General features: G+C 44.9%; 4 protein-coding genes across 6 annotated transcripts; 3 read left to right on the plus strand and 1 right to left on the minus strand.

Moving 5' to 3' along the window:
* Window positions 1–2: 2 nt before the first annotated feature.
* LOC118270116 (cytochrome c oxidase subunit NDUFA4) lies at window positions 3–3,832 on the plus strand. Its single transcript, XM_035585566.2, has 3 exons — window positions 3–198; window positions 3,451–3,597; window positions 3,693–3,832. The coding sequence occupies exons 1-3, from the start codon at window positions 157–159 to the stop codon at window positions 3,747–3,749; spliced, it is 246 nt and encodes an 81-aa protein (XP_035441459.1). The 5' UTR covers window positions 3–156; the 3' UTR covers window positions 3,750–3,832.
* A 4,938-nt stretch (window positions 3,833–8,770) lies between these two features.
* Window positions 8,771–15,352, minus strand: LOC118270106 (programmed cell death 6-interacting protein). Its single transcript, XM_035585551.2, has 8 exons — window positions 15,106–15,352; window positions 14,731–14,849; window positions 13,023–13,150; window positions 11,812–11,965; window positions 11,615–11,739; window positions 10,075–11,532; window positions 9,675–9,810; window positions 8,771–9,385 (listed from the first exon to the last, which is right to left on the minus strand). The coding sequence occupies exons 1-8, from the start codon at window positions 15,306–15,308 to the stop codon at window positions 9,171–9,173; spliced, it is 2,538 nt and encodes an 845-aa protein (XP_035441444.2). The 5' UTR covers window positions 15,309–15,352; the 3' UTR covers window positions 8,771–9,170.
* A 748-nt stretch (window positions 15,353–16,100) lies between these two features.
* LOC118270107 (WAS/WASL-interacting protein family member 1) lies at window positions 16,101–23,004 on the plus strand. Of its 3 annotated transcripts, none has more exons than XM_050706950.1 (6): window positions 16,101–16,266; window positions 18,014–18,094; window positions 19,475–20,273; window positions 20,476–20,658; window positions 20,733–20,913; window positions 20,963–23,004. In XM_050706950.1, the coding sequence occupies exons 1-6, from the start codon at window positions 16,235–16,237 to the stop codon at window positions 21,154–21,156; spliced, it is 1,470 nt and encodes a 489-aa protein (XP_050562907.1). In that variant the 5' UTR covers window positions 16,101–16,234; the 3' UTR covers window positions 21,157–23,004. The 3 variants fall into 3 exon arrangements, with proteins under 3 accessions (XP_050562907.1, XP_050562905.1, XP_050562906.1); XM_050706948.1 differs by lacking the exon at window positions 16,101–16,266 and adding an exon at window positions 16,493–16,777 and having other exon boundaries at window positions 18,016–18,094; XM_050706949.1 differs by lacking the exon at window positions 16,101–16,266 and adding an exon at window positions 16,504–16,777 and having other exon boundaries at window positions 18,016–18,094; window positions 20,978–23,004.
* Window positions 23,005–25,997: 2,993 nt separating this feature from the next.
* LOC118270063 (uncharacterized) lies at window positions 25,998–27,152 on the plus strand. The gene has a single exon (XM_050707167.1). The coding sequence runs from the start codon at window positions 25,998–26,000 to the stop codon at window positions 27,150–27,152; it is 1,155 nt and encodes a 384-aa protein (XP_050563124.1).

The following is a 27,152-nucleotide window of genomic DNA, read 5'->3' on the forward strand; positions in this document are numbered from 1 at the left end:
TTTATAAGGATCAATTGGATTTGGTTGTCACTGGTTGTGAATTGTCAGATTTTTTCAGCAGTCAAGATCAAGAAGATCTGCATTGGATCGATTGCTAGAGTATTACGTGCGACTTATTTATTGTGAATTCGTACTTGTTCAATACAAAGCATAAAAATGCAAGGTTTATCTATTGAAAGTTTGAAGAAACACAAGGCTGTAAGTGTCTCTCGTTATTTTGTTAATCGAACCATTCTACGCGTTGGAAATAAACTTCTTACATAATTAACCTCTTACCTATATTTTGTTATCGCAGGTTCATAAATGTAGGTATTCATCGGAAAGGGATTAATTTGTATAATTCTTTTCTTCTCTATATTATAAAATGGATGGATGATAATACATGTGTAGACGACATTCCAAATGATTTGTAAATTTTATTGTTATCTCTATCTCAAGATAAGGTGCCATTTGCAATTGATTTATAAAACTCAAGCCTGAGCACTAATAATCCATGAATACTAGTTCCGTTTGACTACTTTGAGGACTTACTAGATAATATAAAAGTATTTAGTAAAAATATATCTTTCTACAATCCGGTAAAAATAAATCAATATTAAGGAAAACAATATTTAGTGTCATACTGAAATATAATAAAGACCTGTTTCCATTAGGTACTTAGCAGGTAGATAAGTACATTAATTTTGTTTAAAGTTTAAAAATATTTAATTTATAGGGCTATACTTGTTGCAAAATGGTGTTGTCTATGTGTGCCTATTGAAGTTTCATAATATACAAGTCAGCTGATTGCATGCACAGCTTCACCCTTAAGGATAGCCACTGACCTAGTTTATCATTAAAATAAGATGAGTTAAGACAGTTGTGTAGGGTACACTTTGCTGAATAGGTACTTTGGCACGACCACACCAGACTGCATGGTGTAAACACTTAGCACCAACAGATTAGGCTACAATTACTTATTATTTTATTATGTATGATAAAGTTAATGAAACTGTAACACTGCTAGATACTATTGTGAAGTATTCATCAGTACAGGAGGACTGGTTGTTACATTAATATTTTCACTGCCAGAGTCATGTATAGATGACAAGCCATAAGTGACCATGATTACATGACTAAATTTAAAATGTAAATGAAGGTTATTTTTTTATTTAGTTTGTAATTATGTTCCTGGCCCGGACTAATATTTACTTAGACACACATTATGCTTGTTTACATGCTGGTGTATACTGTTATTTTGAAAATGGTGGCATGCAAACCTAAATGGGTACTTGTGCAAATTATTATGATCTCAATCAGAAACCACCCACCGTAATTTTGTGTGATCAGCTTATGTACAATGCAGTATGCACGTTTATTCAGCATCTTTCACACTTACATTTTTAGTCACATATACAGCTCCGTTTTTTGTCAGCCATGTGAAATGTTATAGATTCCTATGAAGATTAATGACTTATTCCCTTTTGAGAATGCCATTATAGCTTGCAATCTTTCTGTTCCCCCAGCAGCATTCCAGACTGCATGCTAGTACATACTAAGTAAATCTTTGCCAGATCTGATCCCAATTAACACTAATTCATGTAATACTACTTGACTGTATTTTAATCATTTTCAACCTGCATAAATATGGTAATGTTTTTGTACAATGATATTACTGGACTTTAAAAGAGACTATGACCTCTTTTTTTTTAAAGAATGTTGCCCCACACTAGGATTTTCTCCTGTGTTGTGGGTGCGTTTACAAACATACAAGTTCATATACACATGATACCCAGACTCGAAACAACAATTTTTGGATCACACAAAGAGTTGCTCCGTGCGGGAATCTACCCGTTGCGCGGCAGCCAGTTGCCCAGCCACCGCACCAATCGTGCAGTTTGTTTCGGCATTTCTTCTCAGAGTAGTCCGATAGGAATTGCCGGCCTCATCCAGTTATTTAAGAGATTGACGTGTAAAAGAGTTACATTGTAATCTATTTGCAAAATAAATATCATTTATCATTAAACCACTTTATACTCTATCGCCACTACATCCATCTACTTTCAATACACCAATGCAAACCATAAAAAATATCTAATTCTTCCAACAATCGTCAACTTCGATCGATGTCGGTCATCACACTGATTTTCTTCATTTTCTTTACTTCATACATATTTGACTTTGACCTAATTTTGACCTAATTTGAACACTCTTTTCAAATACGGCATTGCAACAGCAGCGCCGCATGTCCGTAACATTCCTAGAAAACCTATGACATTACAACTCTTCTGTGGTCAACATACATTGATCTGTTCATAGAATATTGACATATTAAAATTTTTTGTTAGTTTTGTAGACTATTGTAGTATTAGTTACTTGTAGCTACACTTAGCACATATGAGTCATCTCCATACTGTATAATAATCTGTCTCAAATATTAGAACAGTGAATTATTTATGGTTTAAATTAAATCAAACTCGTTTATAAAAACTAAATCGAATGTAAATCAACATCATATGTATATGCTTTTAAAAAAAAAACTATTACATTTATCACAGATCACTTCTTTTGTTGTAAATACGCTCTTTTGCAGGGTTTTAAAGAGAGAAAATACATTATTTATAAAATATCGGATCGGTGACATTGCCGGGTCCAAATAGGTAATACAGAAATATGGATTTCGCCGAAATCGATCTAGGGACCGTTTTGCGTATGCCACCCACATTTGGAGCGAGGCCATCGAGAAGCACGGGGAAGCCGTTTTGTTCGAAATCTTTGACAGAATCTGGCACGACAGCCTTGGTAGCAAGCTTCGGTTTGTTTTGATTGATATTAGGCTTCCTGAGCGACCGGTCGTTTCGAGTGGTCATTGATGGCTGCTCATCCGACCAGTTATTAACGCCGGGGTTCCTCAGGGGTCAGTATTCTCAGGAACGCTGACCTGCTTAAACTGCACTCAATGACCTGCTTAAACCCGGTACCTCTGGGTACGCAGATGACACAGTTGTTGAGAGGTATGTGTCTGAAGCACGGATCAGTGCAACACAAAACCTGTCTGAGAGAGTCCACGGTTTCCGATTGTGGTGAGGCCAACTTGGTCAGGTTCAATGCCAATAAAACCCCGGCGTGTTTATTTTCCACAAAACGGAGTCGGTTTCTACTGAATCCTACTTTCTAGACACCCAAACACCAGAAGCCACCCAAAACACCAGAGGCGTTACAAGTGCGTTGCCGGCATTCTGGGGACTAGGAATTTAAGGGTTGTTGGGGAATCGGGGATTGGGAAGAGGGTAATTGGGCTTCCGGTTACCTCACTCACACAACGAAACACAACTCCAGCGTTGTTTGACGTCGGTTTTCTGTGAGCCCGTGGTATCACTCTGGTCGAGCCAGAAATTCGTGCCGAAGCATGGCTCTCCTCTCTCAACTCTTAAATTAATAAATAAATAACAAATGTAATGTAATTTACAGTTGATTCCCTTGTACGTGTGCGTGGGCATTGGATGCGCGGGCGCTGTGTTCTACTTGGGCAGGCTGGCCACACGCAACCCTGATGTGTCCTGGAACAAGAAGTCAAACCCAGAGCCCTGGGAGGAGTACAGGGCCAAGCAATACAAGGTATATTTCGCAATAATTAGATGTGCGCATAGAGACAAGTCTCACATGATGTGTTGCTCGTGTTGGAGCTAACAGTGACGTGTCTGTTGTTTCAGTTCTACTCGCCCATCAGAGACTACTCCAAAGAGGAGTCCCCGGCTCCCAAGTACTAGCTTAGTGCAGACAAGTTAATGTAATCAAGTATATCGCGATGTTTAGATGGTATTGTTTAATAAATAGAACGATTATGTGATAACACACCTTGTTTTATTTGATGATCGTATTTACTCATAACGACGTGAAACCTTTATTTCCAGTAGATGTAGGCAGAGGTGCATGAATTCAATGCAACACCCACGTTTCTCGTTAAAATACACGAGACAATAGAGTATTTATTATTTTATTGAAAACAGCCATTTAGAGCCAGTCCACACGGAGCGTTGCGTCGTCGCAACGCAAATATTTTGACGCATAGCCGGCCACACGGGAGCTGCGGCATTGCAGCGTTACTGTGACGCAGTCTTCACGTCTTAAATACAAAAACATAGACGTCGCACGAGTACACCCCCTCTCGCTTCGGCTCGGGGGCTGCTCCTCCGTCATGTGTGCGTTGCGACGACACAACGCGCCGTGTGAACACCTTGGTTATTTGTATGTAAAACAACGCAAGGACAGCGCTGCGACGAACGCAACGCAACGCAACGCGCCGTGTGGACTGGCTCTTATTCAGTATTTTTTTTTTCTGAATACATATTCGCTAGATAAATAATCTTAGAAAGTACATGTAACCCTGTGGAAGTAGCATTGTTACTTGACGGGTTTCAATCCCGCACCCTCCTGCTAAGAAGTGAGCACCATATTGACATAAACACCACATTTATTCATTTTAAATTCCCACACAAGGCGCCATCTTGCGGCGCGTCGCGTTCCGCGCGCGCATCAAAGAGCCATCAGACCACCACAGATGGGGCCCAGTAGGGCTGATGCCTAATCCGGAGCTACGGACTACCTAGCGGGTTTACCGGGGCTCCGGTTCGAAAAGCAGGAGTAGGAACGGGGTGGTTTTTAGTCAGTAAGAGTCTGACACTCCCTCTCGCCTCGCCCAAGGCGAGAAAAGTCATTGGATGATTTTCCCCACTCAAAAAAAAAGGCGCCATCTTGGAATCGCTTGGAATTGATAACCATTGGGTAGAAGTTGTAGAATTTCATAAGTTACTTACACTTAAGTTTAACTTCTTTATTTTACTACCTTATTCCATTGCTTGTCTAATATCTTTGGCATTCGTCAAGGCATGTTGAAGTTGTATACCGTACCTCATAATAATATTATGAAAGCTAAATGTGTGTGTTATTTGTAAAATGTGCACAAGTGTCATAGTAATTATTTATGTTAGAAAAGCAAAATCCCGAATCAAATTGGAAACATTTCCTTTAGGCCACGAATTTGGGATTACTGTGTCCAAAATATATCGTAGACATAAAATATTTTTCCAAGCATATAACCTTCGGTTCACAGTAGTCTTGTATATACTTTTTAATACCTGAATGTTTGTGGAGCTTGCTTAGTGACACCCGCACAGGTACCAGGTGAAAGAGACAAGTAAAAATCAGACTTTCTTAACGTAATTTTTTATGACCGATTTGTATACAATGTGATAGGGGTGGGACTTCTAACCCGTTAAGGCTGAGTACTACATCTAATTTTATCGACAAAAAAGATAGTACGGGGGGTGAAACCCCAATTGAAAATATTAAAAAATAGCAATTTTTCGGTAAAAAGAATTTAGAAATGATTTTTTTTCTCACCAAAACATTATCAAACATATGAAAAGAGTAATGAATTAGTTAGCCAAGGTTATTAGTTACCGTTTGTCGTTTTTTTTGTTTCTACGACGCATATAACCTTTGATATCACATAAATTAAAATAGCCAGAATTTTTAATGGGGGGGGGTTCAAACCCCCATATAATTTTTTTTGTCGATAAAATTAGATGTGGTACTCAGCCTTAACGGGTTAGAAGTCTCGCCCCTATCACATTGTATAAATGAACTTAATATATTTTTTAATGTCTAAATGTTATATTTAATCAGTCAGACAAATTGCAGTGACCAAACATCCCCTAAATACAAAAATTACTCAACCATGAGTATGAGCGCGAGCGCGCTATACATGCGTTTTAGATCGAGTGAAACATCCATGGTAACACGGTTCCCTACTGTAGGGCAAGTGACCCGGTTGTGGCCATCGACCCCTTTGTGGCCATTTGGGCCTTCAAATATTTATAATTAAGGCATGGACAAATAAATTACTCTGTGATGTACAGTATTTAAAATATTGAATATTGGAGACACTGATACCGTTGGCAGCTTCGATGTGTCAAACTTCACTTCGATGCAACAAGTCATTATTTTTAGTTGAGGGTGAAATTGTTAAGATCTTAACAAAAAGGCTAAGGCGAGCGGGTGAGGATTTGGCTTTTATTTTTTAAATCTTTGCTTATTGTTTGGATGTTTATGTCAATACTATATGAAGAATATATTTTCTAAGTGAAACTAAAGTTATTTTGTCGCCATATGTTTCTGAAGTGAGGTTTTTAGAAGGTGGCCACTAATGGAGACAAAATTATGAATTTCTCCATCTTTGGCCACATGGCTGGCCAAAACTTTTGTTCATAGACGCCCCACTTCTAGTCATTTATCGTAATTTATTTATTACTTTTCCTTGGCTTTACATATCAACAAATACATATTTTACATTTTCAGAGATGCAATAAATTGCCTTCACACCTAGGGGAGGTCAGTTTACTTTCCAACTTTTACCAACGTCATATAAATGTTGATCTCTTTATTTGTAAGTTAAATTCAAGTGAAGTAATAATATTTCATATTTTCCAAACTAAATGAAAACCATTGTTTCTAAAATGTCAAATTTAATTAATAAATTTTGATTACTTTTATTGTATTTTTGATGGCCAGAACTGGCACACGACCGTGGCCAGAAATGGCACGAATCTGGCCAAAAATGGCACAAACTCCCTTTTTTTTTCTTTTTTATACAATTATTTTTCTATTGGACGTTCTTTAAAAAAAGGGTTTTCTTAGGCAAGGTTAATACATGTTAAATGACTTTTTACAAGAAATATGTTCGTGACAACAAAAACTATAAGTTAAGAAAGCCTCAAAGTCGACAAAATTCTTAAAGTGGCCACAACCGGGTCACTTACGATACATGTTTGTGTATATTATGTGCACACACTGATTATTATACATCATAGGTACTTCTATATTCGGGTTTATGCGACCACATGTTTTTGTCAGTTATATCGTGTGATTTATGAATGATATCAAGTTATTTTCAATAGAAAATATCGAGGAATCCGCCGAACCATCATGGAAATGTGTATCTTGTGAAAAATCTCATCTATACTAATACTAATATACTAATATTATAAAGCTGAAGAGTTTGTTTGTTTGTTTGTTTGTTTGAACGCGCTAATCTCCGGAACTACTGGTCCGATTTGAATAATTATTTTTGTGTTGAATAGTGCATTTATCGAGGAAGGTTATAGGCTATAAAATATCACGCTACGATCAATAGGAACCGAGCAGAGCGGGTGACACCGCGCGGAAGTAGCTAGTGATAAAATAAATGTCTTTTCAGTAGAGTCTGGACAAACCAGCAGTCGGCGATCTCCGAGGGCCAAAGGGTCTAAAGCCTGCCAAATTACCCCAATATTAGCTTTAAATTTTATTATACATTGTAGGGTACTACAATATATAATAAAATTTGCAAACAATGTATAACAAATAGATATGCTGGTAAACTGGTAAGTTTAACCAGCATATCTATTTGTTAGTATTCAATATTATTAAGTAGTATTGAGTTAAGGTAAACGATCATTTTAAATTATAACCCTATACATTTTTGAATTTAATCATGCCTACTGAATAAATACTACATATTTTTTTATCATTGCCCTTTGCCGGGAGTCTATTTACTCCAAACTTCAGACAGATAGTTCGCAACAAAAAAATTCATTTTTCACAATATGTTAAAAATGTACCTTTGTATTTTTCGAAATTACATTTATTTAATAAATATTTTTTCTACTACGATTGCCTCGTTGGTCGTGTGCAAGTGCGACTGCCGAACAAGGGGTCTCGGGTTCGATTCCCGGGTCGGGCAAAGTATTACTGGGCTTTTTTCGAATCTTCGAAATTTTCTCGGTAGTAGCACGGAGTCTGGAATTGTGTCCAGGATATGGCAATAGGCTCACCCCCTATTACATGGGACTTATAACACAAATGGTGAAAAGTGGGTGTACATTGTATAGCGGTATTACGTGCCGTAATGTGCACCTCTGCCTACCCCTTCGGGGATAAAAGGCGTGACGTTGTGTGTGTGTGTGTGTGTGTGATATTTTTTCTATTAAATTTTGTGCGGACCGCGATGGTCATTTCATTTATTAAAACGGACCCCAAGCTAAACTAATTGGCTACCCCTGCTATAGATCGTATGAACCCCACACAGGGGAGCCTACCAGATGGCGCTTGGGGCTTCCAAGTAAAGAAGCAACCGGAGCTGCGGACTACCTAGCCCGGTACACCCACCGGGGTTCCGGCTCAAAAACCAGGAGTAGGAACGGGGTGGTTATAATATATTATTATATAAATGTTTTTAACATAAAGACATGCAAAGAGGTTAACAGCAGTGCAGAACGAGAGATCCATGAATAAAATACATTCAGTAGACTTTTTTTTTTTTTTTGATGGTGGAAAATCATCCAATAACTTCTCCCGCCTTGGGCGAAGCGAGAGGGAGTGTCAGACTCTTACTGACTAAAAACCACCCGTTCCTTCTCCTGCTTTTCGAGCCGGAGCCCCATATTCAGTAGACTTGGATTTGTATTTTTTCTTTAAGATCTCTGATCCCTGATGCACCTGAGAAAAATAAATTCAGCATTCTGTAAGAGTACCTCTAAAACTCGTAATCGTGCAAACAAGTGTTACGAATAAAACACAAGTCACATAAAAAATCTTGTTGTAAGTGTTCAATAATAGTTTAATTTATAATCTTCTTCTTAAACAACCGTAAAGCACCATATCATTATAGATTACGTAATTATGAGCGCACAGATACAATACAGGTGAACTTCCAAGCTTCTGGTCAATATTGTCAAATAATAAAATAATATTAAAAAATTATTTCTAACTTTATTTCTCAAGAATAATAACAAATATACTTTTTTACATACTTACAAACGAGGTCGGTATAACAGTGCAGTGAGATTTATCCTCAACTAGTAAGCGGCGGCGCGTGTAACTCCAGCGGAGAAATACTAATTGGTAATATGTTCCTCGCGCATGATTACTTAGTTTGTGACAAACAGTGAACTGAACAGAGTGCGCGGGCCATCGTCCGCCGGGCGCGGCGCGAGGTCTCAGGCTACAACTACTACTCACTCTTATATTATGTCGACAGAGATTTCATCTTAATACATGTTCAATAATTTACTTCATCTGGGCATCACATACCTTTTGGAAAATTCGTTAAATGCGCATATTTTGACTATAATATAATATTATGATATAGCCTACTGCTGCGGGTAGGGGTTGTACCCGGCGGGCGGCGGCTGCGAGTACGGCGCGCCGGGCGCGGGCGGCGGGTACTGGTAGGCCGCGTACGGCTGCGGCGCCGGCATGCGCGCGTGGTGCGGGTACGGCAGCGTGGCGTACGGGTTGTACAGCGCCGGCATCGGCGCCGCGTAGTACGGGTACGCCGCGCCCGCGCCGTACGGCACCGGCATACCTGCGCGTACACATTCATACATATTCTACGTTGAAACAGAATACAATTATTTCCAACTACAATCTCTAATTTATTTTAACTCGACATAGTTGTCTCTAGAATCGATTGAAACAGCAAATCATTTTATTCCCTGCTCACTAACAAACATGACAACAACCAACATACTGAATGTGCCATTCCTCCACAGTCGATGTGGAAGTGTGTCCCAACGCGCCGCTTCACGTCACTCTCCACACAAGTAGGGAACGGAAACAAGTTCCTGTGCATCGCTACCGCAGTGTACACTGACCTTGTGGTTGTTGCGGGTATGGCAGGCCGGACGGGCCGGGCGGGGCGCCAGCGGGGGCGCCGGGCTGGGCGCCAGCGGGGGCGCCGGCCGCGGGGGGCGGGGGCCGGGGCGGCGCCTCTTTGCGCACCGCGGGGGGCTGCAACACACAGAAATATTTCACTTTATAATAATATCGACTTTCCCCAGCCACGAAAATAAAAATATCTCATTGCTTACCCGAGGCGACAGGGCCAATCATCAGAACAAGATACCCAACAATTCGCCAATAATAAATATTCACTGTTATAGGAGATAGAGCCCCGGGATTTTAACCCTTTGTTCCCGTTCTCGTGAGATTTCCGGGATAAGAACTATTTTATGCTTTAATGGGGTCTCCAACAACATAGCAACTTGTACCCACCTCAACGTCGCTGTGATGCTGCGGCGGCGCGGGCGCGGGGCGCACCGTGCCGCGCGACGCCTCCTGCGTCAGGTCCTTCAGCAGCTCGTCCTTCTCCGTCTTGCGCGCGAAGCAGAAGTCCGACACCTTGTTCTGGAACGCCACCAGCAGCTGCGTGAGGTCGTTGTAGAACTTGATGCCCTCGTTGAGGTTGGCCGTCAGCTCCTGGAAGGCGTCGGCGGCGGCGGCCAGGCGGCCCAGCGCCTCGTCGCGGCCGCTGGCGCCCCCGCGCGCCGCCATCAGCGCCGCGTGCTGCGCCTGCACGGCCGCCAGCAGCTCGGCCTGCCGCGCCAGCGTGGCCGCGCCGCGCCGCTGCAGGGGCGCCAGCGCCGCGCCCAGCGCGCCCGCCGACAGCGCCGGCTCGTCCACGGCGCCGTCCGCGTGCAGCGCGGCCAGGAACTGCTCGCGCAGGTCCACGGTGGTGTCCTTGAGCTCGGCCTCGATGCTGTCGCGCTCGGCCTTGAGCGCCTCCACGTCCTGCATGAGCGCGCGCAGCGAGCGCACGGCGGCGTCGCCCGCGGCGCCCGACGCGGGGCGCGGCGCGTCGGCCGCGTCGGGCACGCCGGCGCAGATGTCGCCCTCGCTGCCGCCGAGCAGCGCGATGTTGTCGCGGTGCTGCGCGAACTTTTGTTGCACGATGTTGTCGGCGCGCACGGCGTTATCGATGATCTGTCGGTACTTGTCCGCGTTGGCGCGGAAGGCCTCGGTGAGCTTGGCGGACTCGGTGCGCGTCCAGCGCGGGCCGAACTGCGTGCGCAGCGCCGCGTCGGCCTCGGCCTCCTCGCGCAGCATGCGCTCGGCCTCGTCCAGGATGTCGCGGTTGCGCTGCAGCAGCTCGGGCAGCTCGGCCATGAGCCGCGTGAGCTCGGGCAGGCCGCCGGCGTCGCGCACGGCGGCGGCGCGCGCGCGGATGGAGTCGGGCAGCGCGCCGTCGGCCGCCTCGAGGCAGGCGGGCAGGCTGAGCGACGCCAGGATGCTGTTGAGCAGCTGCGTGGCGTCGCGCAGCTTGTTGATCTCCAGCGCCACCAGGTCGGCGCGGCGCGCGCCGGCGGCCTGCAGCGCCTGGTGCACGGCCAGCGGCACGAGCGCGGCGAACAGGTCGCGCGCGGCGCCCCAGCGCGGCGGCGGCTCCAGCGGCTTGGCGATGGCGGCGCGCGCCACGGGCTCGAGCGCGCCGGGCTCGGGCACGCGCTCGTGGTAGATGAAGTCGTTGTCCTTGCGCGCGGCGGCCAGCAGGCGCGCGGCGCGGGCCAGCTGGTCGGCCAGCAGCCCGGCGGGCGCGCGCTGCGTGGCCTGCCGCAGCTGCTCCTCCGCCAGCTGCAGGCGCGCGATCTCCTCGCCCACGGCCTTGTTGGCGTGGCACACCTGGCTCTGGTACAGCTGCGTCAGCCCGCGGAACGCCGCCTGCTTGGACGCCATCTACGCAGGTTCGATTGGATTGATTTTTCTCAACTCGTACTGCGTCCTCGTAAGTGATGTGTGTATAATACTGACGACTCACCACTTGCAGCCAGTCCCGGTCCCACAGCGGCTTGAGCTGCTCCTTGTTCATGGCGCGCAGGGCGTCCGTGTACAGTTCCTCGCAGTGCGCACACACCTTGGCCACCATGCTCTCCTTCATCTCGTCTGCAACACGCGCGCGGTTCAGTACGAGCACACGTGCACCCGGCCGCTACACTCCTGCCACTGGCCACTTACCGCGGATGCACTTGTAGGCGATGACCTCCTGCGCCTGCGCCAGCATGAGCTTGGCGAGCGCGTCCAGTGTGTCGGGGTTGAGGTCGGGCGTGGTCTCCTGGTGCACCGCCATCATGATGTTCGCCTTCAGGTACGCGAACACGCCCGCGGCTTGCTGCGGACACACGGCTCACTCACTCACTCACCCACTCACTCACTCACTCACTCACTCATTGATTCACTCACTCACTCACTCATTGACTCACAGTCAGTGGCTCCCTAGCTCACGCGCTCTACGCCAACCCAGCAATAGCAGCAGCGAACGTTCACTGCTGCTATTGCAATAAATTATTGTAAGGGAATAAATTACATTAAAAGGATGAAATAAGGGCATTTCATAATGATTGCATTACATATTTTGAATCTGAGGAAAATTAAACATCGTTTTTGAGCTGATGTTTTCCTTTTTTTAATATTTAACGTGTTAAACATATAAATAAAAAAACAAAGATATGTTTAGGAATTTAGGAAATACTTAAAAGTGGATGAAATAGGGATTGAAATTTTGTTATGCCAAAGGTTCATTACATTTGTAATGCAGTGACTCTGTACGAGTGTAGTACGAGTACCATGAACGTTTTAAGAAAGGCACTGATTTACAGAGGCGGATATAGCAGTTTTGGTACAGCTAACAACTAGTTCAGCAGTTAAAACTAAGTAGTAAAGTAAACAAAATAACTACTAGAAGATAATTAAATGGAACAGTGAATACAATGGTTGAGCAGGAAAATAATTTAATGGGCGGTAAACATCATTGACCGAGCGGTTCCGTGGCCAGTAATAAATCGGAATTTGTTGGTAAAAAATCTCATTCCAGTCAAAGGGATAAAGTGAAGAAACACTGTTTTGGATATATCGCTTTATTTTTTTTATTTCTTAGGTTAAGTTGGATAAAACTCCTTATTTTATATTAAAATGTAGTCGTTTAGAATTAAGCTTGAATAACCTAACGTTTCATATTACATGTCCATTCAATATAACATTGATGTGGCCAATGCTAATACATATTACGTCAAACGCGTATTTTTACACAAGCAGCTACCAAGCCACATCTATTGGACTGCTCCATATGTTTTTCACGGGACCATAATAAAATGTCGAGTATTTGAATAACGGATCAAACAATTAGTTCCCTTTAACAAATGATGTATAATACGTTATACAAAAGTTACCTGAAAGAGTTTGGCTGCTTGCTTGAGAGACTCCTCCGTCTCCACTGTCTGCTGTGATGCGATCAGGCTCTGCATTGCACCAATGTTGAACAGTATGCACATGCGCTCATATGCCAAAGAGCTAATTGCTGTGGAGCACGGTGTTCTTACAGTGTTTGTATTAGTGAGGTGTTACGGTAGGGCGAGATAGGGCGACCGCCCAGGGGCGCCAAACGAAAAGGGGCGCCGCAGGTGGTGGCGCCTCATTTCGTTTATACTTCTTCTTTAGTTACTCTGGGCCTCTAAATCAATTTAGTTCATTCATTACCTGAAGACTTGAATAGTTAAATGAGTAATCGGCTCGCTGGTCTTATACGAAATAAAATAGATTCTCTCGATGCCATCGATCGATGGTAGAATGGATTAGTCGACGTCGACAGTTTCTACAAAACCAGTCCTTAAAATTCCTTAAAAACAGTCTCATTCGAATAATTCTGCCTTTATGTCTCCGAAACAACAGGCTGGTCAGGATGGTCGGTGGGGCTTCGAACAGCATTTCGAACGCCTGGTTGTAGCCTAACATTGGGATAACTCGAGAAGAAGTTCGCCGCCTCCACGCGGGTGCGATCGAAGTTTTTCGTTTATAGTGGAAAATGGGCATCCGGATCGCACGAGGTTACCGAACGGAATGAGCGCACCTCGGCGACAACTTCTCCTGGTTTGCTTTCCTGCATTGGATATCTTGGCAGATATGGATACGAACGCACTGACCGCTGCTTCAGCGCTGGTGTGAGCTGCTAGAACAGCTGGAGATTTCATGCAAGTGCTTTGTAGAAGCCATTCTGTCACACTTCAAAGTTTGGCTGAAGAGAGAAGAGTGTGTATCCTTCAGGCTCACTTAGGTGCTCAGACACAAAATTGGGGAAAGTGGTCACATTTTGTAAGACTGTATTGTCCGAAGAAGGGGCTACTGAGTAGGATCGCGAGAGGATCGACCGTATTGATGCCTAACGCAACGAAATCCTGCCTGTGTCAACTACATACAATCCTTTAACGCCACAGGTGCATATATAGTGGGGACTCTAGGAACTCCAGTGGCTTCAGGGAAGATAGTGACAGTGACTTATGTCTCCCTAAGCATATACCGAAACAGGTGTTGCAGGGTGGTTTCTCTCCTACATCTAAAAAAAGGGGGTACCAAAAAATTTGCTACAAAAACTAACTAGTAGAGCTACCACTGGCACTGATGTGCCGCATAATTTAACACCTTGCATGTAGTATGGTCAGTGTGACACCAGCCAGTGTGGATGACATTATGTATATTCTGTTGAGGAGGTAACATAACTACTGTGAAGTTTGAATCCAGAGTGATTCCAAATATTTTTATTTTTTATAATAGGTACATAAGGAATTCCATATTATCAATTGAAAATAGTAATTGGTCTGCAAAAAAATCACATTAACACACATGATATTGCTAGTTTGTATGTATGGGTAAATGAGAATGTATGCATGTGTAAGCACAATAGCCACAGTTGGCAACCACACCTAAGTGCTCCCAACAGAAAGTTGTTGTGATATAAAGACAAGTAATTAGGTACTGTATGCATTACTTTACATTAAGCACATATTATGTGATAAATAGCCAAGTCAATATTAACTGTGAATAAAATGATTGGCAACTGGACTTTGTGCTCACTGAGGTGGGAGGTGGGTCAGTAATACTCACTCAGACTCATCCGGCCTCCAAACAAGGAACCCTTGTCGAAGGCATCCTTCCACTTGAAGGGAATCTGCACCTCCTGCGGCGGGATCTTGGCCTCCAGGGAAGCCAGTTGGTCGTAGTAGCTGCAAATACAATGTATCAATCACATCATACTCGTTCGACGAATGCGACGACGCCTTATTCTCACGTTAGGTTTTTCTTTGTTTGTATGCCTACTGTTTGATGACATCACTTTTTACACTTCCACTAATGTCTACGAATCAAAATCATTGTACGTAAGTTCGTCAGTAAAACAATACATGAGGGTCCTTAATTTTTCGTGATTCGTAATGATTCAATTGTTAAGTGTGAGTCATGCGACATAAATACTGTATTTACTTGTAGATAACCTCCAGCGACGTTTTCTCGAATACTTTCCAAATTGCATTTGTTCGCAATCGGCTAAGATCGTTAAGGGCATCTGTATAATCTTCATGTTGATCACCGGTATTGTATGTAGAGTTTATCAAGTTTCTCAGCGGTTTAATAATGTCTACATCAGACCCCTTTTTAAAAGGGACAAACAACAATTCCGAAGCCATTTCTACGACTAACTGATTGTGACAGTGACGTCAGTGACAGCGCCGGACAAAGCCTAAATGACAGTGACAATTAATTAGTGACAGCATTTAAGACTTGCCCAGTTGCATTGCAAGTTACCATAGAGTAAAAATATATTCTTGTATGTACAATGCACTTAAAACGCGATTCTTGGCAATTTCTTTTAAGAAATTATCGGTCTAGCCCTTGTCCTGAAAAGTTAATAGTAACATTTTGCTGTCAAACTTCCTACATTCTCAATTTTCATATTTACCTAATTATTATTTAATGATGATGCATATCGTACAATTGAATGACAATGGCTTAAAGCAAAATAATTCTGTTTTGATTATTTTATAGATAGTCATGACGTCTAGCAGCGTTTTCATATTTCGTGCCAATTGTGCTTAACGTTGCCGCGGAAATTTGAAATTAATAAAATGTATTAGTCTAGAGAGTGACCCGCAATTTTATTTTTCCTTTCCGACGGAAACAAATAAATACACGATATTTGCTATAACACCCATTATGAGATCTACACGGACATGTTAGATGTAAGTAGGTACCTGTCTTCTTCTGCATTTACCTTCATGGATAAAAAATTCAACTGGACCCCTGGTTGATTTATGATTATATTATATAATCAAAGGCTTTGTTCGAGTAAATAACGGATGCAGCATTACATAAATAAAATACTAAACTTTATTAATTAGGTTAGATAAGGACCCTACCTCGGCCTCGGTAGCAATAGGATAAAATGTTAATCTTAACTATTAATAGGCATAGCCAAGCGTTAATGACACGGGAAGTTTTCAATTGTTTGCCACGTCAAGTAATTTAATTTTGTCCAAACGTCGCGTCGTCAATTGTGAAAAGAAAAATTAACAAAAATATGATAAATTTATAGTAAAACAATAAGAAAAAAAAAATGGTTATCAAAACAATGTCCATTTCCAAACCGTGAGTGTTAATTCTTACGTTAATGTAGGTACCTATACCTACGATAATAAATATATTATGCAATTAAAAGTCAAGAAACAGCTTTTTATAGATTTTATCCTAGGTGTACCATGTTTCAAAACATTGAGGAAAGACCAGCATTCTGCTGTGAGTAGGTAGAAGAGTGGGTAGATAGGCTATCTTGTAGTTTCTCTAGCTCTTTGCTAACTTGCTTAAAGAATATACATAGGTAGGTATTTTTAAAATAATTTTAATTGTATCTGACTGAGTGTTTACCTACATAATAATGTTGGTATTTATGAATAAACGTTGCAACCGTGTATACACGTGGGAGTGTGTTGTCCAATGGGAATAAGGCGGGTCGAGCATGCGCGGTCAGTCTTCGCAGTCCTCCTCAGCGGTTCTTGTACGAGCGAGTCCGACGGGAGTGGCCGCGCAGACACGTCGCGTCGCAGCCGTCCCACCGCCGCCAAACGCTCGGAGCCCCGCGGGCCCCACGCCGGCGCCGCAAGTAAGTGTGTGCGACGCCACGACCGCCTTGTCTGTCACTCGGTACCGCTGATATTTTCAATACAGGACTGGACAATCGATACTGCCCTAGGGTTCTGTTGTTTTGGTCACTGTGACTGCACGTCATCTTCGTATTCAGTCGTGTACACTTCCCCAATGACAAGTCACGCCATTGTATCCAGTCTTACAACTGTTGCTCTTAATGTGTAACGTGTCAGTAGATAATAATACCTATCTATAGGTACATATAAACAAAACTAAACATAAACAGAAAATAAATAAATACCAAATAAAGTACGACTTTGAAGTCCCAAAAATACCTATGAACTATATTGTTTTGGAGCATCTTCTCACGCGAGGTACTGTAGGTAAGTGAATGGAAGATAAATAGCAAATTGAAAATACAAATAAATATGTTAGAGAGCACTTTGGTGTCCTTAGATGAGTCCTGAATTTTGGTCAACGTCATCGCTAGTAGCTCGTAGCGCTCGCGCAATATCAATTTTTTCACCTTGCACCTGTTTTGCGGTGTCCATATACATACACAGTTTAGTTGTCGAGCCAGCTAAGCAGTAATGCTTTAGTAAAGGAGTGAGATCGCGGCATCGCGCGTCGGCACTTGTTGTATCTACCCTATCGGCATCTGTTATGTCTACCCTAGTCTGTCTGTGTAGCTACTCGAAACAGGTTGTTCAAGTAGACAAGAAGGCGGCTCCATTGCACTTTGTTTAGTTTCTCGGCCTCGGTTTTGGGCAATTGTATCGTGAGAGATCAGATTATCTAGTAGTGGTGTTAAGACTTTACAAATGTGAATATGTTTAAATGCTTTATCAACGTGAATATGTTATTATTATCATACCACCTATACCTACATCCTAGGTAGTGTACCTCTAGTTCAGTACACTGTACAAACCACAGAGATATGGGAATGGGACTCCCTAAAAATGACTAAATTAGTGCACAGCGTCAATGATATGTGTAGTGTGTGATAATATCACCAGTGATATGTCTACTGACCAGTGTTATGGTTTTGTTGCTCATGTCAATTAAGACATGTGAATAAATTATTGCATGCACTGTAGCACCAATTTGTGTGAACAACCACAAAATATTGTCATAGATTTATTTGAAGAACATAATAACACAAACTGTCGAGAATTATTTACCTACAAGTACCTATACTAAACCTACCCATAGGTATAATTCAGTAAACTGTATAACGAGGCGTTTGTTCCAGAGGCCGCGTGGTGCCACTCGTGCGTTCCGACCTCAACGCGCACCATCACGTCTCGCGCCGCCCGCGCCGCACGCACGCGCGGTACGTAATATCTTATATAGCATAAAAGCCCTATGGCTTTTGTATATCTTATGGCGGTAAGTATTGTTTATATGAACTTTTATGGATACGCGCTCATTATTTTAACTGACCTGACCTCAGTTTAACTGACCTCAGTTAAAAATGATATAACAAGTTGGCAAGTTTTCACACACTTTGTTATAAACCTACTAAACGCAAAGAGTCAAGTATATAATTTTCTATTAAAACTTGCCAAGTTATATCATTTTTAACTGAGGTCTGTGTATGGAACTTGGTACTTATTTAGATCTCACTTCTTTTATAGGCGAAGCATTCCAATATTATCGAACTTGGCAGCCTTTCACATTTATGTTTTGGGTGGGATTTCATTTATTTTTGTAAGGTTTATTTTCTTTTTTCTTATTTTACTTTACTTTGACTAAATACAAACCTTCGTAACGAATTTTAGGTCGGTACGACCATTGGAAGATATAGATAAATTTTTTGTTTTAGTTCCTTAGGGGGATGAATTTACACCTTCATTATTTTTAAAACCGACTCACACTTGGCCATTTTCAGATTTTTTCCTTTACCTTGACCTAAAGACCTACCTCCATGCCAAATTTCAAGTCAATACGACCATTGGAAGTGGTCTAGGTTTTTGATGAGTGAGTCAGTCAGTGAGTGTATAGTAAAAATAGCGATTTTCTGACGTCAATATCTCAAGACCTACAATAGGTACATTAATGAAATTTTGTATTTTAGATAAGTAAGTAGATCTCGACAGATACTAGAAATTTCATATGCGTAGATAAAATAGATTTTGAGTTATAGGTGGGTCGAACTTGGCCCGAAATGGTTCGTGTAATATAACCCACGGCCGGTGTGTCGGTATTTTTGCTCGAACTTGGCGGACACACTGCCGTGTGTCTAGATATAGCATAAAAGCCCTATGGCTTTTGTATATCTTATGGCGGTAAGTATTGTTTATATGAACTTTTATGGATACGCGCTCATTATTTTAACTGACGATGGTCTCGCTTGCCGCGCTGACCACGCGCGGACGGAGGGTGACCTGTTCGGTGACAACTCGCTGCCCATTAGCTTGCCGGCCGCTGACCGCGCGTCGCCCGCTATGGTCCACGCTATTTTTCGTATTTGTTTCGTTAACCACGTGACGTTCACTGTCGACAAAGAGTTGAAGCTGTACGGTGGGGCCGTGCTGCTGGGCTGCCGGGGATCTCTAATTACCTTAATAGTGATGAGGTTTTATTTAGGTCATTACCTATTTAAGTACTTATCTACAGCATGGTAAAATTGTGTGAAAAGAGTGTAATCTCGTTATCATTAAAAAGTTGTAAAAATACAATAGCTTTTAAAAATTTGTAATTTTTCCTTCAGGGTCAAACGCGAGGCAGAGTCGGAAGCCGGGGACGTGATCGATCTAGGCGCGCCGCGCTTGCTGCTGCGGCGGACGGCAGCCGACCCCCGGCAGCCAGGCCGGCCGCGCACCCGGCCACCCTACACGCCCAACCCACGTCTGTACCCGGGGCCCCGGCCCAAACCCAAGCCAAGGCCCAAGCGTGCAGAAGCTCGCGGAAACGAAGGCCGCGGCAGGCGCCGCAACCGCGTGTTCCGGCGACCAGTACCGAACGCGCGCTTGTACCGGCCCGCGCCCCCGCGCCCCCCTCCCCCGCCCGCCTGGCCGCGCGCTACTTGGCCGCCGCCTGTGCCTGGCGCGCGACTCGAAACCGCGTCCCGCGTCGCCTTGCGCTTCAGCGAGCAACGGCGCGGTTCCCGTGCTCCACAGCGGTCGCTGCGTGCAACGGTTCGGGCCGAGTGCCCGCCGGCCCGAGCCGCTCGGTCGCCGGCGCGCCGGCCTTCCCCGGTGGCGGCGCAGCCCTCAGCGGCCGGCTCGCTCTCGCAGCCCTCGCGGCGCCTGGTGGTGACTCTGCCGGCGCCGCCCAGCGGCTCCGTCTCGCCGCCGCCGCGCTACCGGCCCGCGAGCGAGCACTTCCGGCTGCGCTCGCAGAACACGGAGTCGGGCACGTCCACCCCGGTGGCGGGCCGGCGGAGTCTGAACTCTCCTCCGCTTCCCGCCGCGCCCGCCATGGACACCGGGAATAGACACTCCACCAGCCCGGAGGACTGTTCCGATGGCAATGAGACCTTGTCCGCGCCCAGCGAGTTCCTGGCGGAGGTTAGTTTTACTCACTCGCCACTAACACACGTGTCTTGAATACTTTTGTTTTTAAATAACATGTAATAAACTGCCACATGGACATATTTTCAATTCTTCACTGCGTTTAGGTAGCTATGAGTGGGTATTTCGATCTCGTCCACGCTCATGTCGCTTATTAAAACGTGGCGGTAGTGATCGGTGTCGTTTCGGCGTGTTCCAGTTCCTGTCGGCGATCATGCGGCGCCAGTACGCGGAGGCGCTGAAGTACTGCCGCCTGATCCTGCAGTACGAGCCGCACAACGCCACGGCGCGCGGCTTCTACCCGCTGCTGCAGCACAAGCTGCGCGCGCAGCCCCCCGCGCGCCGCCCCCTCACGGCGCCGCCCGCGCCCGGCGCCATGCAGGTACCGGCCGGCGCCGCGCGGACTCGGTATACGTGCAGGCGAGGCCAGCGCAATGACCGGCTCGCTGCTCGCAGGAAATGATGGAGCAAGGCGCGGACGACTCGGACGGCCCGGCGTCGGGCTCGGCGTCGCGCTCCTCGTCCCGCTCGCGCGGCTCCTGCGCCTCGCAGTCCTCGCTGGAGCTCGACTCGTCGGACGCGCTGGCGCACTCCTCCGCCAGCGCCTCGCTCAGCCGCCGCACGGAGCACTCGGACAGTAAGTGGGGGCGCGGGGGCGCGGGCGCGGGCGCGGCCGGCGCCTGCAGCTGAGTGTGTTGCAGGCGCGGCGGGCTGCTGGGAGAGCACGGGCTCGGAGGACGACAACGGCAACGCGGCGGCGGCCGGGGGCGCGGGCGCGGGGGCGCGCGCGGCCGACGTGCACAACGACAACGTGCCGCGCGCGGACTCGGCGGCGTCGCTGCGGCGCCTGCGCGCGCAGTTCACGTGCTCCATCAAGTGAGCGGCGCGGCCGTGCGCCGGTCCCGGCGTTGTCTTGTATTATATGCGTCCGTTTTTCGTGTAGAGTTTGCTTTATTTGTTGTTAGACTGTATCTCTCTGTAGGACCAATGGTGGAGCATATCTCTCTTGTACGTAATTGTCGTCATGTACTCGGTGTCTAGTATCGCCCAGTGCGGCTACGGCCCACTGATTCACTGTATGCGCCTGCAACAACCGACCACGACCGACTAGCGCCCATCGACTGGCTACAGTAGGTAGTCAGTGTGAACTGTGTGGGATGCAGGCTGATAATATTGCAATACACTAGCAAACTCTTAATGGCGTATGTATACCTAAATACACATTCGTGAGAATCACGACTTGAATGGTGAGTTAAAAGTACCCAAATAGTGCATTCGCGCCTAATAATTACGTCGTGATTCGCGAATCCGCGTTGGAAGCGGTTTTTCGGTCGCAATAAAGTATGGATAGTAGGTATAGTTTGCGACTGCATTTGTAACCTAATAACGAGGAGAATGGCGAGCACGAATGTGTCAATATAGGTACGTCGCGCAACGTATGTAGCAGCAGACTGACTTGGTTAGTGGTACTTACTCGAGTCTACAGCACAGGCCTGCACGAGTCAACGACCGCCGTCTGTAGGCAGTACCTGTCGTCTGATCGAGCTGAGTGTAACGAGAAGACTGAATGAAGTGTCCCGTGCAGTGCACCCCGACTGACGGTCCACATACTCCTGCGTTTGCAGCATGGCAACATTTGGTCGAGGCGGGGCTGGGGTAAATTCGCGCATTGTGTATTTCCTCTTTATATCATGGTTATAAAGATATATGTGTCCACTTGAATGGCATGGAATGTGACCAATGTATGACAATAGACTCACCCCCTATCACATGGGACTTATAACACAAATAGTGAAAAGTGGGTGTACATTGTGTAGCGGTATTACGTGCCGTAATGTGCACCTCTTGCCTACCCCTTCGGGGATAAAAGGCGTAACGTTATATTATAATTGAAGAATATATATGCCTTTGTCGACTTGAAAAAAAAAAGTTAATTTAAGAACAATTTAGGTTAAATGTGTGACATAATAAGAAAATACACAAAATGCGCCAACTTACCTCCGTCGTGACAAAATGTTCCCACGGTGCGTGCCAGGTTTTATAATTATTGATACATAAGCATTAGTTTTGGGGAAAACAAAACATAAACCAATGTCAGGTACAGAACATTTACTTCGATCTGATGTAAATATTATTTATATACGTGTAAGTACATACCAAGTATTATGAATTGTACGGTTAGTAGGTAGGTACCTATCTCATCGGAAAATGTAGTACCTGTAAACAATCTGCCGCATCAGTGAGGTTACTGGGCTCTTGTTGACATGCTCTAACGTTCTCAAAAAGACACAAGAGTGCGAAGAAGTCAGCAGTTAGACTTGAGTTGGAATGTTCAGTACTCGGAAGTGAGTGCAGTGGAGGTACTAAATAGTAACTGTAACGGCACTAATGGCATCACATGTGGACTCCAGACCTGCAAGTTGCAACCCTCGCGAGGCCTACGGCTAGCCGAGCCATTACATTACATATTATGCAATTTGCTAGTACCTACCGACGAACCCTGTTTACTATGAAACATTAGGTAAGTAGTTAGGTACCGAACGACTCAGTAAAGGTATATATTATTTTGTATGTTGTACATAAATACGGGCATACTGTTTATACCTAGGGTACGCAGCACTGCGCGCCGTGCGGCCTCTGCCGGAACTATTGGGATGACTACTGTGGAATGGTGGAATTAAACATGTATACCTATCTGTTTGTAAAGAAATATATCTTGTTAAAATTACCTCTGCTTGTTTCATTCACCCCTCCCGGTGCAACCAGGAGCTGCGCCATCGACACAGTGTGTCGCTTGTCCGTGTTGGTTTCACGACACAGTCGTGGGTTAAACAAATACATGCACCACTCGCATATTCAGTCGTACACACACTACGACCCCGACTGCTTCAATTTTACGATGACTTTCTTGTTTTAGGGTTTTTTCATTTTCATATTACAAACAAAGAAATGCAGTCGGGTTTTTTAGTTTTTTTAAATTACCTTTTTTATTTTATTTTCTTTTAGTTTTATTATTTTTATATTTTGATATTATATCTAGTGTCAATCAAACGACCCCTATCAAGCTGAAATCCATCGAGTCGTTCAGGCTAGAGAGTGAGCAATGTTCGAATTTGGCGCCAAAAATCCGCCATTTTGTTCTTTTTATTATTATTTTGATATATCCAGTGTCACTCTCACAGTAAATACGAATCCAACGACACCTCTCAAGCCAAAATCCATCAAGCCGTTTAAGCTGCAGAGCATGCCAAACAATTATACATATATACATACTCTCGAAAAACATAACCCTCCTTCTGGCGCAGTCGGGTAATGAGTGTTATTCATTAGGTATGACACAATGCGTAGTTAGGACACCTCTCCTGATCTCCGGAACTTCTGGTACGAGTTTAGATATGTCATGTTGTGTTGGGTACTTCATTATCGAGGATGGCATGTTTAGGGTATACTACATCACGCTTCGATCCATCACAGCCATCAGTCCGGGAGCGGACGACACCGCGCAGGATTGTTTCGGAAATTGGAATCTGTCGAAGAATAAGTCGCTGGCAGAAGATAGATGGCTATATTTTTTTTATGGAAATTTACCTATAAATGTTGTAATTACAATTTTAATACTATTTAAACAATGTTACCAATTAATAATAATATGTAAGTAGATTAAGTACTTTTGCGGTGCCCAATAGGGCCCATAGTTGAAACATATTACTGTAAAACTGAAGACCAAATTGTACACTATGGATGCATTAAAGTGATTTGATTTGATTTGATAGAAGGTACTAAAAATGTTCTGTTTTTCGACTTTTTATTGAAAACGATAAAACTTTGACATAAATTAGTTTGTTGAAAACCGTAACATGACACTTGATTAACAAAATGTATAGTTTGGACACCAGCGCCGACTGCCGGCGGCGGGCAGGCGGCGCTTCACAAACAGCTTCAACAGCGATATATCTCGTCATCTATTACAACACAGTCTGTATCCGATTACATTGCAGCCGCGACCGGAGCGACCTCTTACAAATACAGTAATCTCGAATGTTCTACCTTCACTTACATAATACCAATAACATCTATTTAATTACTTACAAAAAGTACTTCGAAATGACAAGTCGGCGTGATGCACTGCGAGGCCCCGGGACTCGTGCCAAGCATTACTCCTATAGCACTATAGCACTAGTGTAGCACTAACCTAGGCGGCGGGACTGATCGCACTTTGTCCCGCACTGGTCTAGCAGAAAGTAGGTACTGGATTCAAACATTAACACCCAAGTAACATTTACGGTCGATTTATACTAGCGCAGAGTCGAAGCGCATCGAAGCGTCTATCCAAAACTGCACATAACAAATTCAACCCTAACTCCACTGCTTAAGGGTCAATTTATACTAGCGCAGAGTCAAAGCGTTGTCCGCGCGCAGACGCGCAAATTCCGACGAACGTGCGCATCTTTTTAAAATCTCATAAGTAATGTGTGCGTTACGCTGTGGAGAATTTGTAATGTTTAGTTTTGGAAAGACGCTTCGCTGCGCTTCGACTCTGCGCTAGTATAAATTGACCCTTAAACTTTGTTTCAATCAGCCTTAAGTAACAAACACGAAGGATCGTTCGACATTAAAACAATAGAATAAAAAAAAACAACAATTACTAGTGTACTTATGTACTAATTAGTAATGTAACGAATATTCGCATTCGCGAAAATTCGTAGAAATTAATACCTATTTCTCTGCTAAATTCACCTCCAGTCAATGCGAATGCGAATGTCAAAAAATGTGCGAATATTCGTTACATCACTAGTACATAATAATAAAAAACTCATTATAATTATAAAAATTAATTCCAATTTGCCTTGGTCACGGCATCGCCATCACGCATGAACGCCTGGACCGATTAATAAAAAAGATCACCTGGTGGCGGGCTGCGAGTACAACAACTGACACTGACGAAGTGGGAAACTGTCTGGTACAATGTAATATATAGAACCGGGAGACTCAGGGAATAGCACCTGAACAAAGCGCGGGCGGGCGCTAGTTATAAATGTATTTGTACAGTATTGTCGTGTCTACGGCCTCGGAAATAACAGTGGGGTGTAGTCACAACCCTCGCTTCCTACATTACGTCACCACTTCACGCCGACATTCCGTGAGGAGGCACGTACTGTCGAGCACAGGTCGATGGTCGAGCTGGCCTATCCGAGCAGTATGAAGCAGCTAGGCTCTAATCTACTAATTATTATAAATGCGAAAGTTTGTGAGTTGGTAAATTTCTATATTTGTTACTCAATCACGTTAAAAAAAACGGCTTAAAGGATTGGGATGAAATTTGGAACTGGGAGAGATTATCAGTGGCCACATCGGAAAAACGAAAAGGAGAGCACACATGTCTCTCTTTCAAACCCCCTAAATGGGTCCGGGAACGGGGGACTTGGAGAAGACCTTGTCACCGATTTTTAAATCACCCGACGTTTCGCGCGGAGGAGAGCAACGCCTCCGTCCTCAGTGCACGGCGAGCAGTGGCCGGGGGCGGCACAATGTCGTGCCCGGTGGAGGCCGGGGCAGGCGACACTACAGGAGGATTTCCGACGTTGGGGTAAAAATAATAAAAACCGAGTAGATTATGGTAAAACTAGCTGTGATTCGATGCAGTCGTGTTGCTGACGCATTAAATCTAATAACATAATTGTTATAGCGCGGTGCAAGCCGTCGCTCGTCATTTTTATCGCCATGAGTGAACAACTTGTGGCGAATGAACTGCTGGCGTTCCTGCAGCAAAAGCTGGACGTGATGGATGAGGTGTCCGCTGTCCAGATCTGCGCAACGAACTTCAGCGAGCCTGACGTCGCTGCTTCCAAGCAGCTCCTGTTCCGGTTGCTGAACAAGAGCGACCAGATGGTGTCCCGCCGGCGTGACGGGACAAAGAAGAGCATACAAGACATTATCACGCTGCTAAAAGAGACCGATCCGGACGACGTGCCTACGTTTGTGGCGAAGGATCTTAACAAGCTTCCTCCCGTCACCTTCGACCACGTCGACGTTACAAGCCTGTTGAAGGACATCGTCTTTCTGAAGGCAAGTCTGGCGGATGTGCAGCGGAAGTTGGATGCATCCCAGGTTGCTGTGGCTGATTTGCGCAGCGAACTCAACGAGTTGCGTAAATCGGCAACGGTAACTGGGTCACCGGCAACGGGTGCATCGAACATAAACATGCGGCGCGGAGCGTGCCTCGAGGTATCGGGTGCAAGTTTCGCGTCAGCAGTTTTGTCGCCATCGCCGCGGTCACCGCCGAATGCTGAGCCGGCACAGTGCGCGCCTCGTGCGCCCCGCTGCCCCGCTCCCGTCCCTGTGGGTCCTCCCCGCACCGCCGCTCGACCGCTCGACCAGCTGCTTGATTCTGCAGCCTCGACGAAACATCAAGGTGTTCGTCGAGATTATGCCAGCGTCGCCAGTAGCTCAGTTGGTGCTACAAAGAAGCCTATTTTGGTCAAGGGGACCGATCAGGCTGATGATGATGGTTTCGTGACGGTGCAAAGGAAGAAGCGCCGTCAGCGAACTAGCAAGAATCGCTGTGGCACGGCTCCTGCGGAGTCTAACATCAAAATCCGTGCTGCAAAGCCGAATACCCCGGTGTACATCTCCCGCCTACACTACACCACTAAGGCGGAGGACATTGTGGAGTACGTGCGTCAGAAGCTGAAGTACGCCCCGAGAGTGCAGCTGCTGGAGTCGCGCCATAATGCCAACTTTAAAGGCGGGTCCAGACATGTATCATTTGCCCGATCCGATCACCGTATCCGTATCGTCGACGCGTATCATGATCGCATATTGTGGACGGGGAATGATACGCGTATCATGATACGCGATCTCGATACGCTGTTATGA

Source organism: Spodoptera frugiperda, chromosome 30, assembly GCF_023101765.2.
Source record: "Spodoptera frugiperda isolate SF20-4 chromosome 30, AGI-APGP_CSIRO_Sfru_2.0, whole genome shotgun sequence".
NCBI classification, from domain to species: domain Eukaryota; kingdom Metazoa; phylum Arthropoda; class Insecta; order Lepidoptera; family Noctuidae; genus Spodoptera; species Spodoptera frugiperda.